The 23,142-nt window shown below is 36.3% G+C and overlaps 1 protein-coding gene across 1 annotated transcript in view; it reads right to left on the bottom strand.

The window, feature by feature from the left end:
- Positions 1-1,416: 1,416 nt before the first annotated feature.
- Smp_140920 (putative glutamate receptor, kainate) overlaps positions 1,417-23,142 on the bottom strand; it is a gene marked incomplete at both ends in the record, with an annotated part of 53,342 nt that continues 31,616 nt past the window's right edge. Inside the window, 5 exons of the mRNA XM_018793609.1 lie at positions 1,417-1,458; positions 2,484-2,758; positions 4,103-4,328; positions 11,202-11,415; positions 18,432-18,607. Coding sequence (XP_018648104.1) covers positions 1,417-1,458; positions 2,484-2,758; positions 4,103-4,328; positions 11,202-11,415; positions 18,432-18,607 — 933 coding nt within the window. The remainder of the gene's footprint in view (positions 1,459-2,483; positions 2,759-4,102; positions 4,329-11,201; positions 11,416-18,431; positions 18,608-23,142) is intronic.

Genomic DNA, 23,142 nt, shown 5'->3' with positions numbered 1-23,142 from the left:
GAATAGGTTATACAAAGTGGAATAAAACTATAAATAGGAAAGAGATAGGTAACACAACCAATCAATCAGTCAACAAAAATTGTATTTGATAGTGTTATAATTTCTCTTATTACGACCTGGATACCCTTATTGCCTCGTATTCTTGAAAAACACTTCACTCGAAAAGTCCCCGAACCAGAACACGGCTGAACAGGAACGAAATTACATTCCAAATAACAAGAGTAGATGGAAGTAGGAATCACAATAAGAAGATTCCAAAGTCTTCTTCAAGTATCCACTAGCGCTAACTAGATAAAAAATAGCCAAACAGTGTGCCCCAACACAGTCCTGAACGGAACGTGCTTTAATCCAATCTATATCCCACTAACAAAGTAATACCCCAATCAAAACATAATGGAGAAAAATTTCTCATCGTTAAGAAGGTTGATCTTTTTTCAAGGATATGTAATAAAAAGCCTACTCACTGTATACTCGATGTTTCACAACCAAACTCGCGTTACGATGATGCAAAAGTCATATCTAGCTTTTTTCTGTAGGTCAATTGATTTAATATACAATGTTCGAGTCCTAGAGTGAACATCAATCAAAGAATGTTGACTTTCCAGATGACCAGTCCCAAATAGGAAGAAACGCGCGTCAAACTGGATTCCACTGCTAGCCACTATCCATCTTTGTTCATTATTGATTATGTCAAGATTTTACATTACTGGTAAAAAGTGATTATAATAAAAATATGAACACCAAGTACTAATGTTCTCCAGGTAATTTACTTGATGGGTTGAATTAAGATTATTTAAAAGTGACCAATTCTACTTTATTTGATATCTGGATATAGTGTAATAGGCCGATTCTGTATACCTTCAATATTTCGTTGAACTCTGAAGGGTTATTAAGCTATCATATGTGAAATGAATCTGTATACTCTTTCTGCTCGTTTTAAATTTGATCTGCTTCTTAATTATGCCTGGAATAAAATCTCTCTCAAACTTCTTATTTGACTTGATATCTAGCGGCTCAGGTGAAGTCATCACTGCTAAAATAGTATGAACCGATCAGTCGATGAGAAATACTTCAGATGGTCTAGTGAGTATTAGTACTTTATATTATATTATAAAGGGACATCGACTGATGAACTACTGAGACTATCATCTAGAAAAGTGTTCTACTATCATAGCGTAAATAAGTACACTATTCATAACTAATGAAGTTGCAATCAAGTCGACTATATGTTACAAGTTCACCCAGTTCATGTTATAGTGATGGCTTGAAATTGATTATTCCAAATTATTCTACTAATTCACGTTTGTATTAGTCAATAGCTTAATTTGGTTCTTATGAGTATGATAGACCTTCCACAGTAATTTGACTGTGATATAATGATACATGTGCTTTTGTCTTCCTCATTGTTGTTTTGATTTATCGATCGCAGTTGACTTTTTCATTTTCACTATTGTATTCCTTATTTACATTTTTATAAATGTAGTAGGTACAGTATGTACGCTATACACTATATTTTTCCTATCATTCAAGGCTATAATTATACAAGTGAGGTCCAGTGTGACGACGTACTTATGTTTTGGTCTTTTAACAACAATCAGTCCCTTAGAATCAACATACTCAATCTTAGTTGACTTAAAATATGCTGCTTCATGTTAACATCCATCATAGACTCAATTATTTTAAGTTATAGTAATGCTTATGAAATTGATGAGTTACTTTACGTTTTCTGATCTTACCTTTCCTCCAGGTATCATGTACTTTTGAAAAACATTAATAAGTATTCAATTTTATCTTTACTTTATCATAAGGTCTTTTCACTGATTGTAGTTTCTTATGCTTCGTTAGACTTAGGGGTTTCGCATAACGTAACAGAGAATGTGATATTATCATAAACACAATTCTATATAGTACTGACATCCATGTTGTGAAGGAGTTTAGTACGATTTATTCTGGCATTAGAGTGGTCATATACGGAAATAACGAGTTGACTAAATGTGTAGGTTAAGTATTCACATGAACTAGGGATTAATATTCAGCGAAAAGCTAAGAAGGTCAACTTTAAATGATGTACATAAGTAGAATTATTATGATTACCATCGAATGATTATTAGAAAGGTCTCAAGAAAACTGAAATGTTATAATTAGTTTCATAATTTAACCTATTACTAAGTTAAAAAGATTTTTATCACGTCATTTTTATCACATCATCGTTCCGTAGATGATGTCTAAAAAATACTATCATGTTATAGACTACAAGTGATCAGTTTCTATTGGCATATATGCATCTACGGTGGATGCCACGATATTTTTTTGTTACCTGAGGACTCGTTAGCGGGATTTATCTTCAACTATTCCGTGTCAATAAGACATATTGCACATCCTAAGTCCCACCTCTAGTTACAGTTGAAACATGCTAATAATCCAATTTAGGAGTAAATAATTCCTAAATTATTTTTTCTTTCTGTGTGAATAAAATGACTTACATTTCTGTTTGTTCGAACTTTCAATACCCAAACTACAATTTCTGTAATCCAAACAAGTATGCCAAAAAATAAGCCAACACCTAAACCAATAAAAGCACTGGACATTTTTGCAAGTGTCAATTTACTTCTTGATGGTAAATTTGTATGAGAACTTTGTAAATAACATGGAACTGACGCATTATAACGTTGTAACCAATATTGTCGCATTTTCTCTAAGGTTTGATCTTTTTGCAATTTTAATATACTTTCAGATAATAAATCTCTCAGTCCGTTATCTAAAAAAGAGATGAACAAGAGTAAAGTGGATTGTTAACTGAATAATATTTCACGGGCACTTGGAAGTTCCTTTTTAACAATTTTTCATGTAGACTGGAAATACCAGTAATTGTAATTAGATTAAATTAAATTTGAGTTGGTTCAAATGCTGTTGGGGTTCAAAGTCTGTGACTAAGAACAGTTCGCAGTACATATTAATATGCCCCCAAATGCTCTGGTACGTCCGAGAGTGGGGAGAGTTCACTCTCCCTCTCGAAATACTCTCACATGGCCACGCGTATATAGCCTCTGCCAGGGAAGTCCTACTCACTGCCTTCTCGTGGCATTACTGTTGTTTACGAAAGTGAGAGGACGAAAAGGGAATGTCCGGCGCTTTAACCGGGTTGGTTGACACGGAGCGTCCACCTAGGGGAGTTGGAAAACCCTGATTCCAAACCAATGGTGCACATGGGCTCCAGTATCCTGATGGAACGAATGGCGGACGAACCTGTCATTGGTCAACGGCTACCATGGGACTGCATCTCCTCACGATGCTCCACTGCCTTGTGGATCAGATCTTTAGGTCCAAGCCTCGGGGTGTAGTCCCGTAAGAAAACCACCTGCTTCAGTTTGGGCACCTGAGTAGTTTCACAGCCCTCACACGAATCAAATGAGATTTGTGTGGCTCATATGTATCTGGTGCCCCTTTGTACCAATATTTATGTGTTTAAATAAATAGATAAAACACAATAATATTCAGTGATTATTTGATTTATATAGACATTTTTTGAAGTAGCCCTCAAATTTATCAGAGATCAGTATATTTTTACACCAAAAAATAAATTTTGTAATTGAATATTGTTACTAATTCTGTACCATTGTTATTAAACATCAGCTAGAAATTAAGATACCCACAGTTTAGTTCTAGTTAGGTTGTAAAATACAATAGACAATCAAATTACATTATTCAGTCCAATTTTGATATTGATGAAAATGTAATTCATGAGACATATAAATCAAGTATTTACTTGTTAAAAGACAATTTCGCGATAAGCTGAAATCAAGTATGGCACCACCGAAAGCCAGAAAACTAGACAATTGTTTCATCAAAGTTTAGAACTCCTTAGAACACACGGTTCTACAAGTTACGCTATCTAAGACCTTCAAATCACGTCACAAGCAATATATAGTATACAGTCAAAATCTAATAGTCTGGATTTAATCATTCCAATTAATCTGCGATATTGCACGTTTACTATTTAATGTCAATTGTCCCTTGATTGGTTTAGCGTATTTTAAAATTGTAACCAGAAATTTATTTTTAAATAATTTCTTGTTAATCCTAGTAAGTAGTATTCACTTACTGCCTATTGGTAATCCGATTCCATATCCTCTTGGATCTAATAATCCCCCGAGAGGAGTAAGTTTGCAATTACGCTGAGCATAGTATTCATTAAGCGTCGATTCCAATATCAAAGCATAACCACCTTCAAGAACACGTGAAATACCTTCTTCCGTTTTATTAACAAACAATGATTTATTCTGATTCATGAAATTCCACATTCTTTGATAAGTAGGAATATCTGAATTCTTTAAATTTTAAATAAATGAAAATAAACATGGATTAAAAGCAAAATCTCCAGAAAATTCAGGATAATTAAAACATATTACTGGTATTAATAATTAAATCCACTCCGTAAACACGAAATTGAGTATTGTCATTAGGAATTTATTCAATTGCATTTAAAAATAATAGGTCGGGAGTATGTGTCCAGTGGTTTAAATAAATATCCATACTGAAAATATAATGAAATCAAATATAATCAGCTGGAGTTTTGATGAGATAATCCAGACGCTTTACAAGTGAATACAAAATGATTATTCCACTGAAAATATTAACATTGGTAAATCAGCGGTCTTAAAGGTTGCTGAGAGTAACCTAGAAGTCCTGCCCGTTCGGGAAGTGTACACTTTTATCACTGTCTATCGATTCGTATCAAACTGATAATGTAAATCGGCAAAGGTTTTGTAATTGTTTTCATAATATATCATATTGTTATATCACTTTATATCTTGAAGTTTATATGTTACTTTCGCAGTACAGTCTCAACGGGGAAACTAGTATGGATGTTTATTTATACGACTGGTGCGTAGATCGAAATATATATATTTATTCCCACTTGATATTTTCACTAAAAACTTTGTAAAGGGACTGTTAAATTTTCGTTGTAAGTAAATTGATACTCTGAAATTTCTATGACTTCGTATTCCTTAAATTCTAAGACATTTTTCACGTGAAAAGTATTAATTTCTCGAATGGATTCTTTTAAGAACCCAAACCTGATAATTCTTTCTATCAGGACTAATCAATAATAAATTCCCAGAAAGTCTTCCGAAATTCAGACACTTTGGCTATTCAAGTTGTATATAACATATAGTCATGCGAATTGTCAGGATTTTATCAGTGATGTTGTTAGAAAATTGTGAAAGTGAAAGATTATTTTTGCTTGATGAGTTACGAGACTTTTGTTTCACAATTATTGAGCAAATGAATTTATTACTCTATAAATGACAGTCAGTTTGTTGGGTTGATATTATATACGCATTAATAATGAGTGGAAATAACCAACAATATAGGTCTTTATATCCTTTACGGTATCACAGCCCTCACACAAATCAAATGAGATTTGTGAGGCGCATATTTATCTGGTGCTTCCTTGTACCAATATTTATGTGTTTAAATAAATAATAAATAATCGAAAAACACTTAATCATGGCAACAGTATAATGAATTATTGGTCTAACGATTCTTCATTCATAAATAACTATCATTCGGTAAGCATCTAAGAATTGAAATTTAATTTGTTAATAATAAATGGTTCTTATGAATAACGAGAACATTCAGTAGTATTTCTTTCGGTGCCCCCAAATGCCCTGGTACGGCCGAGAGTGGGGAGAGTCTACTCTCCCTCTCGAAATGCTCTCACATGGCCAGCGAATATATAGCCTCTGCCAGGGAAGTCCTACTCACTGCCTTCTCGTGGCGGAGGTGTTGTTTACGAAAGTGAGAGGACGAAAAGCGAATGTCCGGCGCTTTAACCGGGTTGGTTGACACGGAGCGTCCACCTAGGGGAGTTGGAAAACCCTGATTCCAAACCAATGGTGCACATGGGCTCCAGTATCCTGATGGAACGAATGGCGGACGAACCTGTCATTGGTCAACGGCTACCATGGGACTGCATCTCCTCACGATGCTCCACTGCCTTGTGGATCAGACCTTTTGGTCAAGGGTTGGGGGTGTGGCCCCTTAAGAAAACCACCTGCTTCGGTTTGGGCACCCGGGCAGTATCACAGCCCACACACAAATAAATGAAATGATGAATTTTATTGACGATACTATTCCTGCTCATACTAGAAGCAAGACAATTTACATTATTATTATTATTATTATTACCTTTATTATTATTATTATTATTATTATTATTATTATTACTATTTACCATATCGCTAACTCACCCCCTTTTATCCCCAATTTGTGTAACCTTACTTTTCAACTTATGCAGCAGCTCGCCCATGGTGGAAAATCTATCCTATCTAAACGATCTCCAGTCACTGTCTGGTTGAAAGTGAATGCTTCCACCGATTATGAATACTGAAGCAGTCTTTCTGAAACCACGTACGCCGTTCAAGCTGGCTTCCTTCAACGTTCGCACACTAATGCATATCAGACAACAGATAGGGCTGGCTATGTCTTTGGAAGGTCTTAATATTGATGTTTGTTGTCTATCCGAGACCCGTATTCAAGACTCTAGTGAAGTACTACAAATCCGCTCTCCATCTGTCGCCTCGAAAAGCTTGTTCCACGTGCGCTTATCCGGGGACCCTGTGGCATCTTCGTCTGGTCTTGCTGGCGTTGGTGTCGCACTAAGCGCTAGGGCTGAGGCAGCACTAATCGATTGGATCCCCATTAACAGTCGGTTATGTGCTGTTAGATTAGAAAGTTCCATCAAAGTGAGAAGAAATCAGCGTGAGAAACGATGTCTTTTCGTCATCTCCGCCTATGCCCCGACAGATTGCAGCCCGGATGCAATCAAGGATGAGTTTTACCATCAGTTAACAGTTCTTCTCCAGAAGGCGCGTTCGACAGATATTGTAGTATTAGCCGGAGACTTGAATGCACAGGTCGGGCGTCTAGGCACAGAAGAGAGTCGTTTAGGTGGCCGATGGGGACTTGTTGGTCGCAGGACAGATAACGGGGACCGTTTGCTGCAACTGTGCACAGACCACAACCTGTTTCTGGCTAGCACTAACTTCCGGCACAGTCATCGCCGGTGTGCCACCTGGCGTCTTCCCTCTGCATCCCAAGCCTGGACTCAGATTGATCACATCGCGATCAGCTACCGCTGGCGTGGTTGTGTACAAGACTGCCGCTCCTTTTGGAGTACCTATCTGGAGTCTGATCATGCCCTGGTCTGCGCCAATCTCACCTTACTTTTCAGTGGCCGAAGGATCGACCACCACCAACGGATTGATGTTAATAAACTGGCTGCAACTTCTGTTGCAAGTAAGTATCGAGCGGAGCTAGCCTCTAGGCTAGCTACCACCCCACCGAAAAGTATAGATGAGCATTGGTTGCATCTTCATGACGCCATGAAAATGGCGAGTAAAGTCGCTTGCGGCTTCGCGAAACGTCCCGCTTACAAGCACTGGGTTTCTTCTGGCTCCTTACAACTGATGGAAGCCCGTCGGTCTACTCCGGGTGACCGTGAGTTTGACCACAAACGAAGGCTGTTACGTAATGAAATCGGGCAAAGCTTGCGTAAGGACCGAGAAGCCTGGTGGTCGGAGCGTGCTAATGAGATGGAAGCAGCAGCTGCATCTGGTAACTGCCGGAAGCTCTTCCAACTCATCCGAGCCACTGGCAGCAAGAAGTCTGGTGTGAGTGAAACAATCTACGAGGATGATGGGATGCCAATCACTAATATCTCTCGACGTCTTGGACGATGGGCGGAATTCTTCGAAGGGCAGTTCAACTGGCCTGCTGCTCCGGCAACATCAACCAGCTTGTCCTGCCCCCCATGGCCGGTGACGACTGATCCACCAAACGAGGCGGAAGTCCGCAAGGAACTCCAACTCTTGAAACGTTACAAATCACCTGGCCCAGATGACTTACCTCCGGCTCTTTTTAAAGATGGTGGTGACCTTCTGACTAAGGAATTGACTGTGGTGTTTAGAAAGGTTTGGGAAGAAGAAAGTGTTCCAACATCATGGAATGAGTCGATAGTCGTCCCTATCTTTAAAAAGGGTTCACGTTGTTCCTGCAATAACTATCGGGGGATAAGTCTACTTTCGATTGCGTCCAAACTATTGGCTTCTATCATTCTTCGTAGGTTGTTTAAAACCCGAGAACGATTGACTCGCGAGGAGCAGGCTGGTTTTCGTTCTGGTCGAGGATGCATTGATCACATCTTCACCCTCCGCCCAATGTTAGAACACCGTCATACTTATCGCAGGCCAAAAGTCGTAGTGTTTCTTGATATCAGGGCGGCCTTCGATTCGTTGGACAGGACTGTTCTCTGGGATTGTCTATTGAAGAAGGGTGTGCCTGAGAAGTTCATTAACATCTTAAAGGCCCTGTATACGAACACCTCAGGCAGAGTGAGGGCATACAACCACCTTTCTCCCTTGTTCCATTCAAGCAGTGGGGTTCGGCAGGGTTGCCAGATCTCACCATTCCTCTTCAACTTTGCTATCGACGACATCCTGGAAACAGCTCTGATGGATGTAAGTAATGGCGGTGTGGATATGTTGCCTGGAGAACGACTTCTCGACCTTGAGTATGCGGATGATATTGTCTTACTGTGCAATAATGCTCAAGCCATGCAATCCGCACTTAATCAGTTGGCAATCAGTGTCCGCAGGTACGGCATGTGCTTTGCACCCTCCAAGTGCAAAGTACTCCTACAAGACTGGCAGGATTCTCATCCTGTACTCACCCTGGATGGTGAGCAGATTGAAGTAGTTGAGAAGTTCGTGTATCTAGGTAGCTATATAAGTGCTGGTGGTGGCGTGAGTGATGAGATTGATGCACGTATAATGAAAGCCAGAGCGGCTTATGCCAATCTGGGCCATCTTTGGCGCCTTCGTGATGTTAGTCTGGCTGTAAAAGGTCGGATCTACAACGCGTCGGTGAGAGCAGTTTTGCTCTATGCTTGTGAAACCTGGCCTCTCCGAGTTGAGGATGTTAGACGACTCTCTGTGTTCGATCATCGTTGTCTCCGAAGGATTGCTGACATCCAGTGGCAACACCATGTTAGTAATGCAGAGGTTCGGCATCGTGTGTTCGGGCGCAGAGACGATAATTCAATTGGTGTCACCATCTTGAAACACCGACTTCGGTTGCTTGGACATGTTTTACGAATGTCGTCCCAGAAACTTCCACGTCGTGCATTATTTGCCGACCCTGGGACTGGTTGGAAAAAGCGGAGAGGTCAGTGTATGACATGGTGTCGTGGCATGAAAGAGAGCTGCAAAGGGCTAGCTTCTGTTGGTCCTTCACGACTCCCTGGCTGGGGTCCGAGAGATGGTGCAACACAGTGGCTAGAGACGTTATCAGATATGGCTCAGAATAGAAGCCAGTGGCGATCCTGCTGCAACCTTCTTTTACTTTCTTCATAAAGAGTGGTTCTAACTTTCTTAACTGAAAGAGTTTTCTGGTTGTACATTTTAGTCCGCCTTATCTTTTCATCCTTTCTCTTCCTACTTTCATTATTTTGTGTGGCGCATATGTATCTGGTGCCCTTTTGTACCAATATATATGTGTTTAAATAAATAAATAAATAAATAAATAAATATTTCTTTCGGTAAGCAGTTGAACAGTAAAAACCTCGATATCGCCTTAAGTCTAAAGCATCATAGGTTTATGATACTTGTCACAATATTGAGGCAATTTGCACAGGATGCACATATGTTCACATGAGGCTGATCAACTGCAGTCCTAAACATCAATGGTAAGACTCAAAAAACTAATACAAAAATGAATTTAAAGTCCAACCCATTGCAAAAGCTAGCGACTATCTGGATTCAGTAGCTAAGTGAATGTGATAGCGTCGAATCAGACGGTACTGGGTTCGGGTACCGGAGTGAGCATCAACTCTGTGATGCAGGTATATCTACTTGACGAGTCTGAAGTAAGACGAAACACGCCTCCCGGATTCAGTCGCTAGCCGCCATCTATCTCAACTACTTAACAGTTATTGAGTAGTATGCACAAAAATGTGTAAGTTTTGATTTCAACTGGAGAAAAAATAAAATGAATTTTTCTTTTAAAACTCTTTTATTAATATCGGGGTGCGGATATTTAAGTCAAGGCAACATGAGAAATATATGAAATGAAAAATATAAAAAATTATCGATGTTCATACAAGATAGACTCAATTGAATACTTCTCTTCTAGTGCTCTTGATGTTTTTTACATAAACATCAATTTTTATGTATAAAATGTTTTGCAATCGTAGTTTTGTGTGTCACGTTCAGTAAATCTATCTGTCAGTATATAATATTTAAAATTTATGTCCGTAATCCAACGATTTCAGTTTACACAAGAACGTAATCAGCAGGAGATCGTGACGTAATCAACTATAAGGAACATGTGATTTGCTTTAGTAATGTCAGTAATAAGTTAATAACTTTGATATTAATTACTAAATCGACTCCTAAATCATCACAAGAATTATAATAAAAATAATTATTGAAGTCACCCAAAAGACCATTCCTAAATGAAATGATTGTCAAACTTTATATTTGTACATGTACATATACATAATATCTGTTGTTAAAGATGATATGACAATTACTAGAAAGCCCTAATAGTTGGCCAAACTGGTTGGTTTCCTGAATCATTATAACTATAAATGTTCTACAGTATAAATAGATACTAATTAAAAACGAAAAAAGTAACTGAAATGGATTATGAAGGTATTGTAATTAAATGTAAATTAGTGAAGTGGATGAAAAATACTTTTAAAATAACAACATTATACTATCTATAGTTGTTCATTACAGTTGATTATGCTGTTATTTCTCGTTTAATACATCATGACATAAGTTTAAACTGTTTGACTACAGAAAGTAATTTTAATTATATATTACTGGCAAACTGAGTAACCTGACTGTTGTTCACCAAATCACATTGATAGGACCTTTTTCTGTATAAATAGTAGGTACGTATGTATAAAGTTTAAAGAACATACAATAAGATTGATTCACTTTATCATACTATGTTCATTGTTCTTGATGTATAAAATCACAGATTATATGTAATAAATAATGATTGTAAATAATATTTGTTAAGAATTCTTTCATTACGCAATCTAATATTATCTGTTTTTAGTTACCTTCAGACGTGAGATGAATTATCTTTGTGTATTGTATTTTAATAAACAATTATAAATATATACTTACTTTGAAAAATGAATAAGTTGAACCACCATGTATTGTTCCATACTTAATTTTTGTTTGACGCGCTAAGTCTTCTACACTCTCAATATCTGCTTGCATTCTATCGATTGTTAGAAAAGCAGCTAAATTTGCTGTGTATGATGAAGTTATTACTAGAATAAAAAACCACCATATTCCTCCAATAATGCGTGTAGATGTAGCACGTGGCACAATATCACTACCTTAAGTGATGAAAAAAAGTAAATAAAATTTATGATTGAAAAGTAGTCGGAATAAAGAAATGGTTCGAAAAAAATATTGTTTGCTAGTGAATTGCTTTAGTCATTGCTGCTCAGTCATCTTTCACCGCCGTTGACGGGTATGTTCTTCATACAAGAAATAGCTGAAATCTACTGGCCACGAACTGTCACAACAAATCCGGGAAATCTGAAAATTAGTCACTAGTAAGTACAGCATCATTTTGTGAGGTATATAGTTGTCCAAAGTCAGTCCATTGTGTGAATTAAAATAAACTGTTCTTCTTTGATGTTATCTTTGATATGGAGAACCAATCAGAAGTAGTCGTGTTTCGGGATTAATAAATCTTCACTTGAATCAGTTTTGGTGTTCTTACTTTGCATCGTGGGAATTGCAAGGGTTCTTCGTTTTAAAAGTATAAGTAGTAAGTGATTCCGACATAATAATTAGCGACGACTAGTCACAACAGTTTCTGGCGACAGCACTTTTGTCAAACCCAGACCAAAATAAACAAAATCCCAGAATGTCGATTTTAGCAGATCAGCTAAAATTCTATTTTACAGGAGCAGCAAAAAGAATTTCAAGCATCACAATTGAAAATGATCGAAATGATGTCACCAAAGTTGTCAATTCAAGAAAATTCAGTACAGTCGTTAGAATTAAGGGACTTAACTGCCGTATCACTGATCAACTCAATGAGCGAGTTTCATTTTGACTCTGATGCTGATGTCACACTTGAATCATGGTCGAGGAGGTATGAAGACATTTTCAAAGTTGAATTTTCTCATCATAATGACTCTGCGAAAGTAAGAATTCCACTTCGTAAACTTGGAGCAGCTGAACATAAAAAGTATTCGAACCTAATTTTGCCGAAGAAACCCAACGATGTTTCTTTTGACTGTACTGTACAAAAACTAACAGAAATTATTGCTAATCCGAATTCGTTATTTAATTTGCAATATAATTGTCTTAGAACTGTTAAGAGATTCGAAAATGATCTTGTTTCATATGCTGCATTTGTTAATAAGCAATGCTAGAGTTTTAACCTGTATTCACTTTATGACGAACAATTTAAGTGTCTTATCTTTGTATGCAGATTGCAATCATCGTCAGACTCAGATATCCATACAATAATTTTGAGTAGAATCGAAAGAGATCCCAATATTACATCGAAAGATATCACAAACGAATGTCGTCGTATTATTAATTTTAAAGATGATACTAAAATGATCGAGTGTTCAAATCAAAATTGCTTCATAACGTTCTTCCTTCCTATACTATGTCCTTATATACAACCTATCTTTTATATAATACCACCACTAAATTAACTGTTTCTAAGAATCCGGTGTTCATCTTATTGTGCTAATGAGGTATGGCAACTTGGACCGATGCATATATGTGCCTGGTCCTACGTTGTAGCTGACTGACTGTTCAAATCCCAATTTATTTTATGTAATGGAAATTCCTCATTCAGATCACACTACCAATGTCACAACTTTTCCTCGCTTGAATCGAATGTATAGTGTCCATGATTATAATTCACGTCGCTCTAAAATGCCTCTCACTAGTTGTTGGAACTGTGGTACATGGTATTTTTCCCGTTCCTTCTCATCCAATAAACATAAATGCCCAAAAAGTGGAGTAACTTGCCATAAAGAGGGATTTTGAGAACGCAGCAAACCCTTATCCTATTATCGAATGCCGAAAAGGATCAATTGTATTCATGTATTGTCGAAATCTAACCCCTAATGCTTGCGCACGTATTTATCCATTAATGTTAATGATCGTATTATCACTGCAGTTGGACACTGCACCCGATGTTACTTTGATTTCTCGCAAAACTTGGCACTAACTTAGTCGGCCAAGCTTTCATCCTACAAACGATTACACAAAGAATGCATCGAGCATCCTAAACAAAATTTCCGGAATTATCAAATGTGTTGTCAACTTTAATAGTCTAGTAATTGAATCCAAATGTTATTTTACTGGTGAATCCTTTAATCTATTGAGTCTTGGCTGGATTATAGAATTAAAAGTATTTAATTGTCCCTTTAATCTTATTTGTAATCCAGATTCTGAAATGCTCTACCAGTCATCTAATCTTATTTCCAACCAAGTATCTTCCTATCCTCATATGATATACAAATGGAAACAGAAATTTTCTCATTATCTTCAAAATGATCGCAAGAGGAAGACATGACCAAGAAAATCACCAACAATAACCCCGAATCGAGCCTCACCTAAGTTGAGTCAATGTCTAGAAGGATGTATCTACAAAGAAGAAGATGATATTATAAACCTAAGGCGAAGAAAGTTGAATGTCAGTTTTTTAATAAGCGACATGTAAATCACACTCGTAAAAGACGATTAATTTCAGATAAAGGACCTATTAGCTCGAACCCGCAACTATATGCAGTTATTTTGGTGCGTCAGGATCAGTGTGGAAGAAGTGATGGCCAGACTGCAAAAATCATCAAGAAGACGAATTTTCCCCCAACGCCTTCAGTTAAATCCAAGGAGCAAGACTTATTTTTCAGGAGGAAAAGGTGTATAGAGAGTCAATCAGAAGTAGCGTAATAAAAAAATTCAATCAATATCAATCAGAAGTCACCAAAAGACAAAGTGGTATATTTATGAACGAATATTTGTGCATTTCATTCGGTAGTCCAATACACCTCCTAGCTCACCCTTGTGTTGTTGCTCAAGTAGTCAGTTGAAGGGTTATTGTATAGCATACCGTGTATCAGTATCAAATTTAGGATACCGCATGTCACAACAATCTCCTTAAATTCCAACTTACTTCCTTATGAAAACTTCTAATATTCGATTGAGCAAGACCACTTTTGAATCTTAACTTGGCCAATGTGTTAATATGTTTTGTAAAACGTCCCTTCAATATTTACTGATTTTACGGAAATTACGCAATAATCAATCATTTTTGCATAAAAAGGTAGTTTATATCAGGTTTCACTTATACTTTGCTGCTAGGTTCATGTTCCTATGATACTTAATAACACTGAGATGAGTATATCCACATTTCATGTATATCAAGAATACTTACGAGTTCGTACCGTACTGTGAAATTCAATCTTAATAAACCTTCTAACAAAAAACAAACGCAAACTGAACTCATGAGCAAGATATATAAAGTTTGCAACTGCCGCATAAACTGTTAGGTTGTAAATAGCTTACATCAATTGGTTCAAAATAAACAAAATGAATGGATTGAATCATTTTAACATTTGACAATTTTTAATAGCTTCTATTATTCGAAAGTAGAAAAACAATCTAAATATGACAGACAAACGATAAATCAATGTATATCCTCATGTATAATATTTAAAAATGTCTTATCACCATTTCAATATAATTGAAAGATGTAATAAATTCATTCTCTTTATATTATCAGTAAAATAATTTCATTCGAAAATCACAAACATATCATGGGTTCGAATCTCACGAGGTGGGATCGTGGATGCGCACTGTTGAGGAGTCACACGATAGGACGTAACGGTCGTCCACTGCTTCCAGGTTTTCCATGGTTGTCTAGCTTCAATTGAATCATGATTTCAACTATATCATTAGTAAATTCGATAATCCATCACTAATATTACTACTATAATTATAAGTTGATATAGGCGTATATCTATATATAAACTTTAACTAAAGTCAAACTGAACAAATAAATCGGTCATCTTGAGGACAGTTAATTTTAATCTATACTCTAATGTCTTTTCACTTTTTCTTTTCTTTCATTGTTACTATTCAATGTCCAATATTTCTAAGAGAAATTTATCTGTTGTTGTTATTTATTTGAATCCTTCACTACGAGTGATCTCATTATACGAATTCCATTATTTAATAATAATAATAATCATTGTATAGTTTTGATAGTGTTATAGAATAGTGAAATTTTATGAAAGCAAAAATATTTTTTAAAAAAAAGTGAAAATAATGGGAGAATGATTGAAATCTTTATCCAAAATTGTAACTAACTAAAATAGTCAATTATATTTATTGTTAAAAAAAGTGATTTATTATTTTTTTTCTGGCATATGTTTAACTATTTTTCAGAAAAACAATTTTTTTTTATTTATTTATGAAGTTGAAAGCGTGAGTCAATTGAAGCTAGACCACCATGGAAAACCTGGAAGCACTGGATGGCCGTTTCGTCCTATTATGGGACCCCTTCTGATAGTTAGTATTTATGAAGTGTTTTATTATGAATGAACAACTCACTTTTAATTAAATATATTGTCTAGTAATTTAAAAGGTATTTTATACGATAGAAGTTTTAGCAAATTAAGCATATGTAATGCGTGTATTTGTTCATACTTATAAAATTAAAAATTAATGATCTCAACATAGTGCACGCAGTGTCGAGCCACTTAGACTAGTGGCCACATTACAACTTGATCGATAGCATTCGATTTTCACTAAGAAGGACTTGATACACATGACATTGATTACCACCCAGTGATCAACCAATTGTAATTAATCATAATAGTGTCAATTCATTGAAAATAGTAGTTCACCAGTAGTTATTATTTCTTGTAATCGTCCTTATCAGACAATCAGTATGAATGTTAATCTTGACTATTTTAAAGTCGGCAATCAAAATGTCTGGATCTTATCAAACAATACAAAGAAATATTTAATAACTTTAGGTATTGATAGAATTTTACGTGAAAATTTGATAAGTTTTTACCAGTTTCTATTTGACTGAATGTAAATCTATAATTTTCAAGTGATACATATTCATAATAAGAAATTATTTGTTAATATTTTATGTTATTATCATGGATTGGTTGAAGTTAGACATTAACACCGTTGGATGCCGGCTCAGCGGTCTATCGGTTAAGTGCTCGCGCGCGAGACTGATAGGTCCTGCGTTCGAACCTTGTGAGGCAGGATCGTGGATGCGCACTGTTGAGGAGTCCCACAATAGGACGAAGCGGCTGTCCAGTGCTTCCAGGTTTTCCATGCTGGTATAGCTTCAATTGAATCATGATCTCAACTGTATAAAAATTATTATCATTTAATTAACTTGAAATAAGCACAGTTTTAATGTTTACTTTTTCCCATTTTGTTTCATCCATTAATTTAAACTTAACAACAATGCACAAAAAAATAGAAAGTATTATAGACAGACGAATAATTTGGTGGCATATTTCCCTGAAGATAATCTAACTAGATTGTAAATGCATTATCTTAAGATAAGTGAAATTATTCGTTAAGTATTTTAATAGGATAGATACCATAGTTTTAACAGTATAATCATCTCATGCATTAACTTTGTATAACTTGGATAAAAGATAAAGTTCAGTCAGTTGGACTTTTAAGGACATATATTCATTGAAGGCAGAAAGAAAAATGATAAGTAAGTAGGATTTTACAAAAATTAGTATTATATGCAAATGAGTAGATTTATATTTTAGCGTGGGCATGATTTCCATTCACAGATCAAAACCGAAAAATATAAGAAACGAATAGCATGATTAAAACTTAGAGAAACGGAGAATCATAGTTTTTATATCACCTACAGACTTCAGTTTTATAACCATTAAAAGCCTAGAAGCATTGGACAGCTATTTCATTTAAGTACAGGATTCCTCAGACATTCGCACTCACCACCCCACCAAGACTTGGAACTAGGACCTTTAGGTTTGGAGGAGAGCTATCAATTTATCACCGATGCCAACGATTGCTGATTGCTCGGTATTGAAACCTAACAAACTGAAAATGTAAATCATTAGCTGACATCTCAATGCTTTGAAGGTTAAGTACTCGACACGAGGTCTAGGTTTGACCCCTTGAAGGGTCATGAATGATTACTTTGTAAAGTCCTGTACTATGACAAAACAGCTGTCCAGTGCCTACTAGTTTTCGATGGTTGCCTAACTAACGTTACTCCCTGATATAAACTACAAATCCAACAATCTCCGTAACTACATACACTAGAAACGGATCAGTCCTAGAAAATGCTATCATGACCTAATACAAACTAACTAATCGTTGACATATAAGGAAGTATTAGGAATTTATTTATACTTTCAGTTTGGAATTACTTAAAAGGTTATACAGGATAATTTGATAGGTTCAGACCCCAAACCTCCTCACTATATGTGTATAACAAACAATTTAGATTGTTAAAAGAAAAATCATACCAAGACAAACAATAGGCCACACCCCGAGCCTTTGACCTAAAGCTCTAACCCACAAGGCAATGGAGCATCGTGAAGAGATTCAATCCCACGATAGCCGGTGAACAACGATTGATTCATACACCATTTTTTACCTCAGGATACTGGAGCCCATATGCACCATTGGTTTGGAATCAGGGTTTTTCAACTCCACTATGTGAACTCTCCGTATCCATGGACCCGGTTAAAGCACCGGACATCCGCTTTTTGTTCTCTCAATTTGGTTAATAAACACACCCCTGCTGCAAGAAGGCAGTGAGTAGAACTTCCGTGTCAGTGGTTGTATGCACGTGATAATGTGAGAGCATTTTGAGAAGGAGGGCTAACTCTCCCCACTCTCTGCCGTCGAACACGTATACTTATGCACTTTCACGAAGTGTTTGCCACTTATCGTCAGTCTCATTATTAAGAAAGTCCAGAAGTAACACCACAATGGTACGCATGTTTTCATTTGTCTTTTGAAGGAGCAAGAGGAGATTACTATTTAAAATATATTTCTTAATGAAAATATATTTCGTTGTAGCGAAACTGGTCGTAAACATTTACGGATTAGTATACACAGATGCTAATCACTGTTTGAAACATTTTTTTACATAGTTTTTGAATATTTACTAGTTGAATGCTTGAAAATAGAAATCTCCTTTCACTTTCGTATACTTAGTCTTGGAAATTCTTTGCTGTAGTCAAGCATATTGTATCGAATGAAGTGAATGTCATTAGTAAATTTTATCAAGATCTATGGTTTATAATACGTTTTCATATATATACATATAGTGGTTTGAAATTTAACAACCTACTTTGTTGCATTAGTGATCCTGCAGTAAACCAAAAACTATTTCTCATTGTAAATTGATTTTGTATTTTAGGATAGCATGGATGTCGAGCATACCATTCATATGGTGAAACACGTCCAATTAAAAATAATGTTAAACTAACTACAAAATAAGCAATTCCAACTGATATCCAAACCTAAAATTAAAACACAAGATTTAAATAACGTTGATAGTAAATCCAATTTTTAATCTGTTTATTCAATATCAAATAAAGTATTATATATGATATTCTCAACAATGTTATAAAGACTTCAATCGTTTAAAAATCCTCATAGAGTATTCTATGATAAGGAGTATTTAAGCAAACAATGGTTTTCAATAACTTTATCACCGCCCCCAAATGCCTTGGTACGGCCGAGAGTGGGGAGAGTCCGCTTTCCCTCTCGAAATGCTCTCACATGGCCACGCGTATATAGCCTCTGCCAGGGAAGTCCTACTCACTGCCTTCTCGTGGCGGGGGTGTTGTTTACGAAAGTGAGAGGACGAAAAGCGAATGTCCGGCGCTTTAACTGGGTTGGTTGACACGGAAAGTCCACGTAGTAGAGTTGGAAAACCCTGATTCCAAACCAATGGAGCATATGAGCTCCAGTATGCTAAGGTAACAAATGACATATGAATCAATCGTTGGTCACCGGCTACCATGGGACTGCATCTTCTTTCGTTGCTCCATTGCCTTGTGGATCAGACCTTTAGGTCAAAGGTTCGGGTTGTGGCCGCCTAAGAAAATCACCTGCTTCAGTTTTGGCACCTGGGCAGTATCACAGCCCTCACACAAATCAAATGAGATTTGTGTGGCGCATATATATCTGGTGCCTCCTTGTACCAATATTTATGTGTTCAAATAATTACCAAACTTTATCATCTTATTGTATAATTATAAATCTAATCAAAACAAGACATACATTAATAAATTGTTATGGAATTTGATAATGTTCCATACTGACGTAATGAGCTTTTTTTTATGATATTACAGAGTCTAATGATAAAGTTGTTGAAAACGATTGTTCACACAAAATATTCGTTGTTTTTTTTGAAATTAAAATTTGATTTACTGGTTATTCAACGAAAAAGCTTTATTGATTGTCAATACACTGTATTTAAAATAATTGGTAAGGTGACAAAGAAATTAACTCACAAATATTAAGAAATAAGTATCAACTTTTATATGCTTAACCTATTATATAGATAGCAAGGTACTCCTATCATACAAACCATGACTTATGATTTAACGTTAAGTTCCTCTATAGTCTTTAAGTTACAGACATAACGTTTTAGTAATAAATAAGTTCTTGAGTCCATTTTAGCAAATCACATTTTAATTCTCTATCGAAGATATTGCTATTTAAGCATAGATCCACTTTGTAATTAACGAAATAGTCAAATAGTCAGCGGTAATTAATAGAAGTAGATGGATCTAAGTTTTGTACCTGTCCGTATTCATAAATAAAATGTATCTACAGCTTTAAGTAGATAACCACTTCTGTATTAGTTAGTCGATAACCAAGAATTTCATTCGGTTATCCGGTGCATGAACTGCGCCTGGGGCCCCTCTGGGGTTACTGCCGGTCCCAAGCCCGGGTAAAAGAGAGGGTTGAGCATGGGGTTAGCGACCCCATGCCGTAGAAAACTAACTCACTAAAAAAACGCTAATCAGAATAAATAATTCAAACCATCTAAATTCTGCCCTGGGAGTTAGAAGATCTTCATTTAGAAGGGTTATGAGGTCTCATGATAAAAGCTTAGTTCCCTCCGAAGTCATGAGGTCGATGCCCCTTCTAACAACCAGAGCAACCATGAATTCAGGTACGCGGATTGTTCGTACAAAGTGCGAGATTGGGAGAGCCATCCAAGTTACTGCAGAAATAAAAAGATACAACCTGGAGGTGCTTGAAATCAGTGAAACATATTGGACGCACGTTGAACGACAAAGACTAGCTTCAGGGGAGCTTCTGTTATACTCTAGACATGAAGAAGAAAATACTCCACATAAATAAGGAGTTGCATTGATGCTATCCCAACGAGCACAAAAAACATTTAGAGGATGGGAACTCGATGGACCAAGGATCATCAAATTCTCCTTCAAAACAAAAAAGAGGGTATTAAAATAAACGTCATCCAATGCTATGCGCCTACCAACGATTACAATGAAGACGTTAAAGATTAATTCTACGTTACGCTTCAGTCAGTCGTCGAGAAATGCCGAACAAAGGACTTGACCATTCTGATGGGAGATTTAAGTGCCAAGGTTGGAGTGGACAATACCGGATACGAAGACATCATGAGACGATATGGACTGGGAGAAAGGGACGAAAATGTTAAGAGATTTGTAAACCCACGTGCTTTCAATAAACTGTTCATAGGCGGCACTATATTCTCACATAAACGCATTCACAAAACCACATGGACTTCACCGGATCACACTACTCAAAACTAAATCGGCCATATCCGCATCAATAAAAAGTTCAGAAGGACAATGGAGGCTATGAGAACCAAGAGAGGAGCTGATATAGCCTCAGATCATTACTTTCTGGTCGCCAAGATAAAACTGAAACTCAAGAAGCACTAGACAACGTTACGGACAATATCACAAAAGTTTAATAGGCCTTTCTTCGGGATAATGACAGACTCAACGAATTCAAGATAGCCCTCAACAATAAGTTCCAGGTCTTTCACGATCTACTCACTGGAAAGGGAACTACTATGGAGGGCAACTGGAAAGGGATAAAAGAGGCAATCATCTCAACATATCATGAGGTTCTGAACCACAAGAAGCACCATCTTATGGAATGGATCACCGATGATACACCGGATAAGATTGAAGAAAGGAGGAACAAGAAGAGAACAATCAATATCAGCTGAACAAGAACAGAGAAAGCCAAGGTACAAGCTGAATACACAGAAGTTAACAAACAAATGAAGAGGAGCATCGGAACCGAAAAACGTAAATATGTAGAAGGAAAATGAGACAATTGTATGAGAGCATCACCTATGAACATGGTGGATCTAATGCAGATGGGAAGGTGCGGATCGGCAAAGCAGGAGCAGCATATTTACAATTGATAAACATCTGAAACTCAAAACTATTGTCAACCAACACCAAGATCAGAATTTTCAATACAAATGTCAAGACAGTTCAACTGTATGGAGTGGAAACTCGGATAACTACGGAGGACATCATCCAAAAAATACAGATGTTTATTAACAGTTGTCTACGCATAATACTTCAGATCCATTGGCCAGACACTATCAGCAGCAACCTACTGTGGGAGAGAACGGACCAGATTCCAGAGGAGGAAGAAACCAGGAAGAAGCGCCGGAAGTGGATAGGACACACATTGAGGAAAGCAGCGAACTGCGTCTGAATGCAAGCCCTCACATGGAATCCTGAAGGCCGAAGAAGAAGAGGAAGACCAAAGAGCATGAGAAGAATGGACAACAGCTGGATAGAACTAGAAATAAAGGCCCTAGACAAAGTGAGTTGGAGAATGCTGGTTGACAGTCTATGATCCATTGGGGGTAACAGGCGTAAGTAAGTAAGTAATCTGATGCATACAGATGTAGGTGTTCTAAATTTCAAACCTTTACTTTTTGGTTTTAACTATAACCAATCAAGTACATTATCCTGAAACTTTCATTCATGTTTGTGTACTAAGCATATTATATGTATCATTAAATGTGACATTTTGCTGCAAAGTCTAGATACATAGACTATTAACACTTATTTATGGTTAATTTTCAATCATCCCTACATCATCCATTAATGATCAATTTTATTCGGTTAAACTTTTACTGTGCAGCTGTCATTTCACTTTGTGGAAATAACGTCACCAATCGCCCATCTCCATTTCTGTCTAAAAGCTCGACTTTAACGTTAGATTTTAGACTCATATTTTTCTGATAAGTGTCAATAAACCTAAATAGATGCAACTAATGGTTTCTGCTAACTGCTTTTAACAATGGAATATCAAATTTAATAAATTATCACAATAATGCATCTAATTTATTTGGTTCGTGGCAAAGTTTGCCTGTAGTTAAAACTAAGTTGTAACCCTGTCATATCACTGACCTCCGGATGACGTAAAATGTGGTACTGAGGATGATGAGTCAAATAAAGCTGTTCTATATCTTTTATATCGCTATGATAATTATCTACTGATTAAAATAGTGGGCAAATATACCGTTTAAGATATGTTTTTCTGTTTTCGAAACTACTTCTTATGAAATTCTGGCGAACTTTCAATCTTTAGAAATGAAACCAGAGAGCTCTGGGTTTATTCCACGCCGGTGTCATGGGTAGGCATTCATGAGGAGTCTCATAAATGTGTGAAACAGCTGTCCAATCTTTCCAAGCTCTTAATAGTTGTCTAATGTAGATAAGTTCATAATCTCAATAATATTCAGCAATCTCTACAAAACCCTAAACTGAAAAGCATTTTTTAAATAGAATTTGAATAAAATTTAAAATCTTTCATCATATTCTTCAGTTACAACAAAATATGTGTTATCAGATCAACTTCAGATATTCTACCTCTTTTTGTTCTAAAATGATCATTCTGACATAAAGTAATATGACTGTTTTATTTTAGATGATAGAACCGATTTCAGGATGATATTTTGAATTAACTACATTTATATAGACAAATATTTGAGAAAAGATATTTTTCAAACAAA

Source organism: Schistosoma mansoni, chromosome 1 (assembly GCF_000237925.1).
Source record: "Schistosoma mansoni strain Puerto Rico chromosome 1, complete genome".
Taxonomy (NCBI): domain Eukaryota; kingdom Metazoa; phylum Platyhelminthes; class Trematoda; order Strigeidida; family Schistosomatidae; genus Schistosoma; species Schistosoma mansoni.
The sequence above is the reverse complement of the archived record's forward strand: the minus strand, read 5'-3'. Positions and strand labels throughout refer to the sequence as shown.